This window comes from Diabrotica virgifera, chromosome 1, assembly GCF_917563875.1.
Source record: "Diabrotica virgifera virgifera chromosome 1, PGI_DIABVI_V3a".
In the NCBI taxonomy this organism is placed as follows: domain Eukaryota; kingdom Metazoa; phylum Arthropoda; class Insecta; order Coleoptera; family Chrysomelidae; genus Diabrotica; species Diabrotica virgifera.
This window is the reverse complement of record NC_065443.1, coordinates 140,453,757-140,467,226: the sequence shown is the minus strand read 5'-3', so window position 1 is coordinate 140,467,226 and position 13,470 is coordinate 140,453,757. Positions and strand designations below refer to the sequence as shown.

The 13,470-nt window shown below is 32.2% G+C and overlaps 1 protein-coding gene across 1 annotated transcript in view; it reads right to left on the bottom strand.

The window, feature by feature from the left end:
• The window catches only part of LOC126881069 (uncharacterized), a 77,411-nt gene extending 64,151 nt beyond the window's left edge, over positions 1 to 13,260 (bottom strand). Inside the window, exon 1 of the mRNA XM_050645096.1 lies at positions 13,131 to 13,260. Coding sequence (XP_050501053.1) covers positions 13,131 to 13,182 — 52 coding nt within the window. The 5' untranslated portion in view covers positions 13,183 to 13,260. The remainder of the gene's footprint in view (positions 1 to 13,130) is intronic.
• Between the last annotated feature and the right edge of the window lie 210 nt (positions 13,261 to 13,470).

Here is a 13,470-nt window from a genome sequence, read left to right as displayed (position 1 = left end):
TTTGATTGTGTTTTTGCTACCTTTTGTACCTGTGAACTTGCATTTTGACTTATTTGTGTTTGTTTTTCCTCCTGATCCAGTTCCATATTATTAATATTTATCGTCCCTCCCCGATCGGGTGGATGTCCTTTGCCAATGGTATTGACTTCCATTTTATTAATTACCGACTCACCAAAACTAATTTTCACCGATCACACACGCAAAAACGAACTGTTCGCTTCGAATGCTAAATCGATACTGAATTCAGGATTTGATTATACATAATATATCTATTATTGGACTATATATTGACAAAAAAAATAATTTAATTCATATACCCATGTTAGAAATTTTATTTAGAAAATTAGTTCATATTAAATGGTAAACACTTTTGTTTAGTAACAAAAAATAAAAAACAGATGGCCATAAACAAAAAACAAGAAATAAATGTAATTATATGTTAAAACGAAACTTATCAAACCTGTCGAGATTCTGGCCTGTCGGGATTCTGCCGTGTCGGGATTTTGGCCGTCGGGATTGTGGCTGTCGGGATTTTGGCTGTCGGGATTTTGGGGTAGACCCCTCTCCATCTTGCATATCCGGATTATATCTGTACTTATAGCATCGCCCCATTGATTTTTCTAAGGGTTTTCATCACTTCTGTTTCTAACATTACTTTTGTTCGCTCTGTGTCGGGTCGTGTTTCTGTTACATGTCATTATTTGTCTGATTACTGTCATGCAAATTCTCCATTTCATTTCTTTCCCGGTATTTTTGTCTCTCCATATTGCTTCATTCAGGCATCCTGATGCTCTGTTTGCTCTATTCACCTAACCAGTGACATTGTGATGCCTAGATATTTAAACACCATCACTTGTTCTATTTTTTCACCCTTCATATCAAATTTATATCTTAGTAGATTTTTCGGTCAATTAGCATGTTAAATTTTCTGGCGTTTATATTACATTGACTGTAAATTATTTTGATAGATTACACTGGTAAACACACAGTTTGCTGCCGGAAATTTTTTTACTGTTTCTAGGTAATTTGGGTCTGCTGAATCCAAAAATGCTACCCGATTTGTTCCATCAGATCGTTTTCAGAAAATACGACAACAGATCACATTTCTAACATATAGGGTAATTTAACGCAGCACCACCTACATATTTATGTAGTGCTGCTACCCATGAAATAAACCAAGTACGAATAAAACGTATAGTATATTGTACAACAAGAGAGAAAAAAGACATATTTCTCACGAGCGCAGAAGTGTGTTGTGCCGCAAATCAAGCGAGAGAGGAATATGTCATTTTATCTCGTGTTGTACACTGTACTTTTTCTATGTCGTTTTTGTCAAGAGTCCAAACTTCAAAATTAAATAATTTAGGTGCTTTTAGGTATATTATATGCCTAAATTGAAATAAAATACATATATACACATAGGTATTTAATATTCTTAATATTTATATACTTTATTTATTTAAAATTATAATTCACAGTTGAACAGTTTTAAAAGGTAATTTTTGATAAGTTTTGACAAGTTTGAACATATTTTGTTTGACAAAAATAATTGTGTTTGTATTGTGCATGTTACCATGGAAATGGCGATCATATGTATGTAAACCGGCGATGAACCCGTGAGAAAAAATATTTCTCACTGCAATGGCCGACTTTTCTCACTGCCTGCGAAATTGTTCGTTTTGAATATATGTAAGTAGTGAGAGAAGTTGCACATTGTATAGCATCCATAGAAAAAGATATTTATTGTACAATAATGTACTTACAAAAATAATGACACATATCTGCCAAAAAAACTTAACTTTTCATCTAACCCAATCGGCAGCGTCGCAACAAAAATGTGTTATTCGGCGTCACCTAAAAACTTCCTTTTATATGATTTTCTTGCAAATGCTTTAAAAGGACGGTCCCTTTGAAGACTCCAGCAGTAATCCGCCATCATGTGATAGCCCCATCTTCCTGATACCCCTCTTCCATCGTTTTGATATCTTGGTGAAGATTTTCTGGGAAACGGTCTAAGTGGCTGTGTAGGTAATGCATTTTAATACTCATATGACAACCGTGTTTGTTTAAATTGTTGAGCATTTATTCCACTCTAATGCCCAATTGGTATACTTCCATATTTGTTGCCATTATGCAGAAGGACACACTTTAAACTTCGTTTGGAACTGTCGATAAAAAGACGCCAGTGATCTGGTGTATACTCCATACTCCGATACACCCATTTTTTCTACCAGTCCTTTAAAAAACCATATCATCTTGCTGAGAAAAAAAGGCAAAAGGTCTTTTATCTCTATTACGGTAGTATGTAATGTTGGTGTTTGGGTGAAGAACATTCTTTTCTTTTAGTCTGGAGGTAGACAAATCCGAAGATTCCTTTGGAAGGTTCAAATTTCTGATAAGTTCGCTTAGTTCTTCCCGAGTAAAGCGCTCAGGACGTATTGAATCCCCTTTAAAATCACTGTCGTCTTCCTCAAATCTATTAGTCTGCAGTTTGTCAAATAACGTTTCGGCATTATCCTCTGGTAACATAGGTAGACTACTAAATATTGGAATGGGTATCTGCTCAAGCTGATGTCGAATTGGTCTTATTGCTGAATCCAGGTTAGGATATGTTCACGTATGTCGATTGTTACGATTAATGCCATTTATATTCACAAGACAGAAATAGCAATTGTCAAAATGATTTTTTGGTTTTCTTCATACCGTTGGAAAACCAAATTTAAACATTTTCGTTGTCTTTCGTCCACTGTCGCAAGTTTTCAATACAAGTTTTGCATACTACATGTGGAGCTCAGGATTTATCTTGATCTCTTAAATGAACACCAAAATAGGCCCTTTTGTTCATTTGCCCATTTGTCTTAGAATTTGTTAAGTTTGTTTATAAACATATTGCAATTATAGTGGTGGAATATACAGAAATGTAAGAATATTTAAGTATTTGATAAGTATGTTATATCTCGAAAACTAGAGCTGATACAAAGAAAAGGTTTGTATTTTCGGAATCAGCACAGATAAATTAACTAAAATCAGTTCATTTTTTTTTCGGCAGCAAGACAAAAATTTTTTTTTGTTGGGCTGTGTTTTCAGATTATTTGAAGTTTTGTTTTACCCATTTGGTATCCTTTTTCGTTCTTACTTTTTTTATTTCATCAATGACCAAGTTGAACAATCGAGGTCTCTGGGAATCCTCGTGTCCTATCCCATTGCCAGCTTAAATTGGATCAGTTAATTTTTCTTCTATTTTTACTTTTATTATGTAGCTCTGCTAAATATTTTGAATGATTTTGATTATTTTAGAGGCCGTCCAATCTCCCTTGCGTACAATAAGTAGATAAGTTCCTTTAATTTGGCCCTGCCAAATATCTTCTAAAACTCCACGAAATATAAATATGCTGGTTTTTGTATTCTAGTGATTTCTCTTGCACTTGCCTCATTATAAATATAGCGTCGATCCATGATCTTCCTTTAACCTTTTTTTTTCGTCTGCTAATGTTCTGTAATCATTTTTTTCTGTTTAATTGTTATCACTGTGGTTGTTAATTTTAGGGCCGGTTGTTCGAACGCTAATCAAGAAGTTGATTATAATCCCCTTAACAACCATCAAATAAAAAAATCCGTTGTTCGTACGCCAATCAGTTGATTGTAATCAATTATGTTAATTATCATTATGATAATTAACATAATTGATTGATTAATTAATTATTAAATAACATAACAATTATTAACATAATTGATTAACTAATCAATTAATCTCATAATTGTAATCAATTATGTTTTTAGCAACCCAATCAAAGTTGACATTGACAGTTGGTGACAGTAATTAAATATTTGAAAATGATCAGTTGATTTCATTTTTGATTAGCGTTCGAACAACTGGCCCTTAATGTTTATCAGGTTAATGTCTCTGTAGTTTACAAATTCGATTTGTCTCCCTTTATGAAGAGAGGCAATAGGATAATAGATCTCCATTCTTTTGGTTTTCTGAATTGTTCTATAATTTTTTCGATTAGTTTTAATAGTTTTTCGGATTTAGGGTTTTCTAGTAATACATATTTGCCATCTCAAAGAGAGACAATATATTCAGAACAAAACTTCTGAATTAAAAGATATGATAAGAGCAACCGGACTAAAATGAAGAAACAACAGAGATTTGAATTAACGGTAAAGGTACAGAAAATATTAAGATCAACGAAAACTTTATGAAAGATGACCCTTGGATGCACTTCATAAGTATCACGAGTAACACAAGTCTCAAATATAAAGCCAATATTCAATATATTCGTTTGAGAACCTCTCTCAGAGCCATGAAACATAAGAAGATTTAGGCGTTATTGACAAAATAAAATACAACTTAACTATAAACCTTCGCTCGGTGAATTCATTTCATATCACAAATTGTCTATATTATAAGTTAAATTTATTCTATTGTACCTTGCATTCACAAGTTAAAAAAAGGAAAATTTATTAGATAGAAAAACACCTTTTTTGATTGGTATACGAGACATTAGCAATATGCATAAAAATCCTAAAATATATTCAAATCACATCGAACCATACAGTCTAATGATAGAAACCATTATTTACATAAAATAATCAAAAACAAAGGATGGTGTAGGCTATGCTTTCTACCAATAAAATATCAATTGTTCATTTGTGTATATATTACGACATATTTGCAGAATATAAAAAGCCGAACTATTTCAATACAGGAAGGATTGGATTTAGATAGAAAAATGTAATTACATCTAATACTAACTTTACTTTGTAAATAATATTTACATAGAGTGTGTCAATGTAAAAAGGTAATACCCTCTATAATTTGGTCCCCATAGAAAATCTAAAAATATGCAAAAACACGTCAGATTTATTCGTGAGGGAGATATTTTGTAGACTAGAAAGTTTTAAACTAAATTACATCAACCCTCTAGTGGGGCGGACCCAAACCCCAAAATCTTTAATAATACCTCATTTTAAGCAGTTGAGGGTCGAGGGTTGACTGATACTTCATTTTAAACGTCGTTCAACTGCCTCATAACTCCAATTTTTTTTGAGTATTGGAGTATTTTGAGTATTTTTTGGAGAATTTTTGAAAAAATCAAGTAAAACCGTTAGAACTCCGAAATTTTTTAGAGTATTAAATCGAAGATTTTTCCAAAAGTATGTACTGAAAAGAAATATAATATAATATGTGGAATTTTGGAAAAGATAGTTAAACGAACCTTTAAAATGAGGTATAACTCAACCCCCCTTTCTATTAAAGATTTTGGGGGTTGATGTAATTTATGAGTAGTTGAAAACTGGTCTACAAAATGTCATTCTCACAAATAAATTAGATGTTTTTTCGCAAATTTTTAGATTTTCTATACGAACGAAATTATAGAGGGTGGTATCTTTTTAAATTGACACACTGTATCTAGAAAACACTTGTAGTTGACTGTAAAATAAGCTATAGAACAGACTTTGAAAGGGCGTAAGCAGTGTTTTAAATTTTAGTTACTTTCACAAACATTGTTGTTCTGAAGCTATTTCCTTGTGGCATTTTTACAATTTTAACTATTTATAATGGGAAATAAGCCACAATATTATTAAAATATGAATGGATAATGAACATAGAGTTCAGTGGAGAGATTCAAGTATAGTCCTGAAAGAAACAGATAGTAAAAAGAGAAAAATCAAAGAAGCGGCTCTAATTATGCTAAACGAAACCAATTGTGTAGCAAATTCCTCGGTGGAATGCAGTAGGATGTGGATACCCATACTGAAAGAGGAAGTCAATAGAAAGAAAATACCACAATTAGTAAGTCAATAGTCGAGTTAGTACATATTTTATATTTTAGTATTACTTATATATCCATGTATTATTAATATTATTTTTAATTTAAACAAAATTATAGTAAAGTCAGAATTTAGTATTAATTTTGAGAGTAAATTAAATGTAGGACCAAATACTTACGATGTCGGGATAGTATCACGAGGTTTTTCCTGGTTTTCCCTCGTGATTTACTATGAGATCTCTAACGCGAGAATTTTAATATCACCGTTGCATGTGGTTGTCTTTTTAAAGACAGATCACATGCTATGATTTTTTTGTGACGGATATTCTTGAGTTGGGGTTGATTTCATGTAATCGAATGAACTGTCTTTCAGTAAAGTCGTCCCAGGAAAGCAACTCATAAATATTGGCAATATCATTTTAAAGTCTTCTACTTTAAAATATATCATATGTATCTAAATTGCCGATATAAATGAGTCAAATTAAATAAATTATTAGAAGAATGTTTTTACTAAGCAACAACATTTTTGTTTATGTTAGTAGTATTTTGTATTTTGACAACGGCACCCGATTTGGGCGTCGAAACGTTAATAAAAATCATTTTTTAATAATATTGTGGCTTATTTCCCATTATAAATAGTTAAAATTCACAAACATTTTAATTTTATTAATAAATAAAATTAAAAGCACTGAAACTATAATAAATGTTTGTAATATAGTTTTCAAAATTATTACAAGAAAAAAAAATTTTTTAAATAATATTGAGTACAGTATAAATCAAAGTATATCGAATATTACTTCCGTATATACACACCCCCAAACTTATATGGAATCACCATGTATTTCAAAGTAATATTTATTTTCCGCAAATCGCCAGGAAATTTTGACATTCCTGTCAAAATTTCTTGAAGAAAAAGTCAGGACTTCCTTACTGTAAGGAAATGTCATTTCCTTACTGTAAGGAAATGATATTTCCGTACAGTTGTTAGTGTTCTACATAAATGATAGAAAACACATTGCTATTAAAACCTTGTAAATTACCTTAATCATTAAATTTTCTTTATCTGGAGCTTCCTGGATAAATTTTTCAATTTCTTCCTTCGTTAAAATCTTAGATTTCTTTGCCCTATAACCTTGAGCTTGCCGTTTCAATAAAGAACGAAGTTTTGAGTATGTAGATATATCTACATTGTGTTTAAGTGCAAGGGTTGACTTCAGCATTGAATAATTGGCCCATAATGTTGAAGATTTCATCTTTAAACAAAGGTCTAGGAAGTATGCCATTACAACATTTTCTGAGAAAGAACTCGTATTTTTACTCATGCGATAATCCATAAAACGTCTGTATGCATTTTCGTACTTTTCTTTTGATTTCTTTGGCAATAATTCTAATGAAGCAGTATTCACTGCCTCAACCAGCTCTGGAGGAGTCCCAGGAATGGAAATTTCATCATCACTTATCATTTTACTTTCGAGAACACCAGCAATTAAATTTATAAGCGTCAAGTTTGACAATTCAACCTCAATTCGTTTCCATAGTAACCCAAGTAATTTTATTAGGAATTTCAAAGCACCATTTATTTGGGAATAAAATTATCGCGTTTTTTTTTAAATCAATCAATATCTGTCGAATTTTAAACGATTTGCGGAAAAATAGTATGTTTACCTCGTAGGAAAAGCCACATTCCTGGACTCTGTGTTGCTAAGTCTCGGCTTGCGCCTCGACTTAGCAATCTTCACAGTCGTCCAGGAATGTTAAGCTTTTCCTACCCGGTAAACAATGTACTATTCTTTTGAAAAAATTTGTTATTGTTGCGAAGAATAAATAGTCCTGTCGCCAGGGGGGGTACAACGGCCTCGTTAATTCAGATGGACTTACCCAAGTTTTTTTTATGTATTTTGACCCGTAGAAAACGAATTTTTTGGGTAACAGTTGATCCGGATGTCGATAAGATTGTTATAGACCAAGAACTTGAGGAATCAAATAACAGCGATTTTTGGCAAAACAAAACAATATTTTGTATTTTTTGGGTCATTTTAAGCAAAAAATATTTCTACAAGTTTTTTAGTAGGATGCAGAGTTTTCGAGATAAACGCGGTTGAACTTTCAAAAAATCGAAAAACTGCAATTTTTAAACCCGAATAACTTTTGATTAAAAAATAAAATAGCAATTCTGCTAAGCGCCTTTGAAAGTTCAAGTCAAATTATGTCGGTTTTGATTATTTGCATTGCTAAAAATTTATTGTGTTATTGTTAAACAAAGCTACAAACAACTAGTGCGTGAGTGATGTTTCTATGATTTCTCATTTAAAATCGAACGAGTAGGTAGAATAGGTACTAGTGCAATCAAGACTATTTCTACGTTACATGCGTTAAAACGCATGTAAAAGCACGGGAAACCATACGTGTTTATAGCTTTGTTAAACAATAAAAAAATAAATTTTTACCAATGCAAATAATCAAAACCGATATAATTTGACTTAAACTTTCAAATGCGGTAAGCAGACTTGCTATTTTATTTTTTAATCAAAAGTTATTCGGGTTCAAAAATTGCAGTTTTTCGATTTTTTTAAAGTTCAACCGCGTTTATCTCGAAAACTGTGCATCCTACGAAAAAACTTGTAGAAATATTTTTTACTTAAAATGGCCCAAAAAATACAAAATATTGTTTTGTTTTGCCAAAAATCGCTGTTATTTGATTCCTCAAGTTCTTGGTCTATAACAATCTTATCGACATCCGGATCAACTGTTACCCAAAAAATTCGTGTTCTACGGGTCAAAATACATAAAAAAACCTTGAGTAAGTCCATCTGAATTAACGAGGCCGTTGTACCCCCCCTGGCGACAGGACTAAAAGGTTTTTATTGAAAATAAACAAATATATAAGACAATAGGATAGATAGTACAGCTCGGTACGGTATAGGTTATTTGCTTAAGTTGCAAATTGAACGAAAATAAATAAACTAACTTTTTTGTCAAAAAACGAAAATATGCCTGATGTGGGGTTATAGAACTTACAACGAGGAAAGATTATTGGTCTTGTGGGGAAAGTAATGTTCTCAGAGGGCCATAGCTGTAGAGCTAGGCCTAATACAGGGCGTTCTGTCCAAAACCTATGTTAGGTAACAGGAACTAGGAAAGCTAGAAAATAAAGCAAGGAAATGTCGTCAAAAGTAATAACGGCTCTCCAAGATCGTTTAATTGTCCAATCAGCTGGAAGACACCCAACCATTTCTCACCTGCAGCTCCAAAGGCAGCTTTTGGAAGCTACAGGTGTAACTGGAAGAAGAGTTCGTACCAAGAAGTATACAGCAGGAGACAGTTATGGATTCCCGAGTTATCCAGGCAGCAAAAAATTGATTGCGTAAATTGGCGTCTTCACCACCAAAACTGAAACATTGGGAATTGACAAAATGTGCTATTTTCAAAAAAGTCAGGATTTGTGTAAAATCAGATGACCTATGAAATCGTGTACTTAGAGATCGAGGAAGACAAGCAAGAGCGAAAACTGTCAGATCTGTTCACAAATATACAAGGGGAAGTGTATTGTTCTGGAAAGGAATTGTGATCCGTAAAAAAACTCCTTTAATTTTCATCCAATCAACTTTAATTGCTCACAGGTATGTTGATAACCTGTAGTCAGGCTCTGGAGAGGTGCAACTGGAGAAAATTTAGTTTATTGCATGATAATGGACCATTACATATCATTAGAGTGACTACAGATATCATTGAAGCAGAAGGTATCCCTTGTTTGGGGTGGTCTACTTGCTCACCCGAGCTTAATCCTATAGAGTATTTGTGGAATATGCTTAAAAGAAAAATTAGAGCTTGCCGGGATAATCCACAAAACACCGCACGGCTAGTACAAGCTGCTCTTAAAGGATGGAGCAACCTACCACAACAAAATGTTGATAATTTGATTAGGAGCGTGCCCAGGCAAACTGAAGCTTGCATGAGGACTAGAGGTGATAACACTGACTACCACAAAATACAAAAAAAAAATAAAAACAATTTAAACATTATTCGATTTGCATTGAAATTTTGTATGCTATTGACTATAAAACAACTACTTTCAATTTGTTTGTTAAATACTTTATTGTTTTATTTACTTGTTATGTATTTGTTATTAAATTGCTTTAAAATAAATATTGTTTGACTTCGTGTGTTTGTTTTTTTAAATTCGCACGAAATAGTAAGACATATCAGATGATTCCTTATAAGTTTGGGTGTGTGTATGTGGAAGTAAAGGGCAGTATAATGGCTGTTTAAAATTCTGTGCAATTTTTTAGAGCTTTGTCATATAACTTTGTCCGAAAATTTCGAGTCCGATATTATAACCATATACAGTTATTCCATTTTATCTTTGTCCAAACGTCATGAATCATTTTCAAACAAGTTAAATAAAAACATTAAGTGAAACGTAAGTCGACGTGTAAATTCTTAGTAAATAATGTATCTAATGTATCAACGACATGCCCTATCGCTTATCCTTGTTATATTTTATTATACAGTGAGCACATAAAGGTTGGAATAAATTCATTTTCTCGAGAATGGATGATTTTGGAAAAAAATCCCGAAACAGGTCAATTTTTATTTTTAAATTAGGACTTTTTGGCATATATATCATACTAGTGACGTCACCCATCTGGGCGTGATGACGTCATCCATGATTTTTTTAAATAAGAATAGGGGTCGTGTGATAGCTCATTTGAAAGGTAATTCAATTATCTATTCAGTAATATAAACATTAACATAATTATTTATACAGGGTGTCCAAAAAAAATTTTTTTAGATTAAATTAATTGACATAAACAGAAGAATGTATGTAATTTATTTAATTGAAAAGGCATTTTACTGCTTTCAGAAAACTGAAAAATATTTATTTGAAAAATATTTATTTAAAAAATAATCATTGCTTTTCGCTTAAATTAAATGTTCAAACTGTCACGAGGCTGGTGGGTGGCGGCTTTAATATTGAATTTAAGCAAAAAACAATATTTATTTGCCAAATAAACATTTTTGTCCTGTTTTCTGATAGCAGTAAAATGTATTTTGAATTAAATAAATTACACACATTCTTCTTTTTATGTCAATAAATTTAATTCAAATTTTTTTTTAGTCACCCTATATAAATAATTATTATTAATGTTTATATTACTGGATAGAGAATTGAATTATCTTTCAAATGAGCTATCACACGACCCCTATTTTCCTTTAAAAAAGTTATCGATGACGTCATCACGCCCAGATGGGTGACGTCACTAGTATGATATATATATATCAATAAGTCGTAATTTAAAAATAAAAATTGACCTGTTTTGGGATATTTTTCCAAAATCGTCCATTCTCGAGAAAATGAATTTATTCCAACCTTTACGTGCTCACTGTATGTAGGTATGTTTTGAAGACAAATATATTCAGTTCGCGAATACGCAAGTTGATAACTTTTTATGTATATTTTGATTTACATTGTATATATTTTATACCATTTTATCTACAGCCAGTACAGATATTTTATATTTAGTTCTGAATATATGTGAAGGAGTAGCTTTGATGATAGCCAAGACCCAAGAGAAAAAGAAACTATAAGAGAATGTTAAATTTCTTTAGCTTGTCACGCACGGCCAGCTAAATTATAATAAATGTATAGGTATTATAGATTTATTCGCAGCACAGGACAAATAATTCAATTTTAAATGAGCTAAATATCTTCAAACGGCTCTTCTACACAGAAACATGGAAATACTTAATAGAAGGCTGAAGATCATGAATAAGATCCCAAAAAGATGGATTGGCCAAATTACAGAAATATGCAAAAGACCTATGCATGGGTTAAAAGAAATGACCAGAGATAAATATCTTTGGAGAAGGACAACACATAACATCACGTTGACCACTACCCTCCCTCCAGGGGTCAGGACTGAAGAGACAGAGAGATAGAGAGAGAGAAACTTTAAACTGAGAAGAGAGCTGTTTTACGATGCTATTTTAAAATTATTAACAACATGCTAAAAATAGAACAGGATTTTCTACTCGTATACGCATAAATAGCAGTGTATTAAGGTTGCCTACTTTGCCTACTGTAAAAAAAACAACATAACTAGAAAGATTGGTGAAGGAAAATGGAATATACATGAAGCTATTTCCTTGTTGTACTTACTATTTTTATTAGGACTTGTATTATAAGTTCAATTTAAAATACGTGTTTCCTGACGTTTCGATTTTCACTACGGTCTTTTGATAATGATTTCCGAAGTAAAAAATCGAAATGTCAAAATAAACTTATTATAAACTGTAATTGTGATTAATTCCCAATAAAAATAGTAAATAAGAATTTGGATACTGGAGAGTCACCTCTGTCAGAGAACAAGAAATACCAGTCTCAATTAAGAAGACAACTATCGATTGCAATAAGTGTTTAAGCTCTTAATCCGTTATTAACCAGGTAGAATGTGGTCGATTTGATCAAAGCTAAAGTCAATAAAATTCTTTTAAGGGCCATAATCTTCTAGATTCTAAACAGAGGAAAGTTGGGATCCTTTAGGCAATATAAGATAAGATGGATAGAGGAAAATATTTGGTGGAAAGCTGCTTAGTGTGCTGTTAATTAATTGAATGGAGAGATTAAAAAAGCAATTATTGGTTTAAGAACTTTAGAATCATATAGGTTTAGATATCTGGGCATATTCAAATAATTGATGAGAAAAGACGAACCAAAGGGATAAACGCCACAATTAAAATAAAGGGGAATGCCCTATATCTAAAAGAAGAGATGGTGTTAAAAACAAAAAGTGTCTCTTAAGGGCGTAGGCGCAAAATTTCGAGCCAATGTGTTATAAATGCATTTTTTCGAATTCTCAGAAAACTAATAAGTATTTTTGAAAAGCTTAAACACAGAATGAAAGATTACATTATTACTGAGGGCCGAAAGTCCCGTAGAATAACCAAACAGTTTCTTTTGAATGAGAAATTCGAAAAACATATTGTCCGCCCCTATAACATATTAAAATAAACATTATAGGAGTTTTCAGGGACTTTCGGCCCTAATTATGCAGTCTTTCATTCTGCGTTTAAGTTTTTCACAAACACATTGACGCGAAATTTTGCGACTACGCCCTTAACGTTTAGAATAATTTATGGCAAATACGAAGATCACATAAAAGAAGAATCTCAAGGCGTCATCTATTGGTCCCATGGCAGTGATAAATTATAATAAATATATTTGTTAATTTCCATAAAAAAAAAATAGCACACAATTTGCACGTTGACTATTTTTGGAAATTCAAACCGCACTCGTGACGACGTATAAATAATGCATAATCAATAAAAAAACACTAAAACAAATGAATCACTTACACGTCCCAGCACTGATAGTTAACAACAAACAAAATAAAACTTCTTGTTTCATGGTCGATGTGATGTGTGTTGGTTGGGACTCGACCGCTCGTTGACTGGTCCATATATTAAAAATCTTATGTATTTATATCTAGAGACCAAGACGCTTGCAAAAAAACAAGAATCGGAATTCTCGAGGATATGGTGTCTTTTCCAAGTATGCGGTGTGAGTTATAAAAAACTGCACATACTGAATAATAAAATAACATTATAGATTATACACAAACATTGGGTTTTTAAATTTGTATATACAGTGGAACCTCGATAACTCGGATTAATCGGGACCGCGGCCGATCCGGGT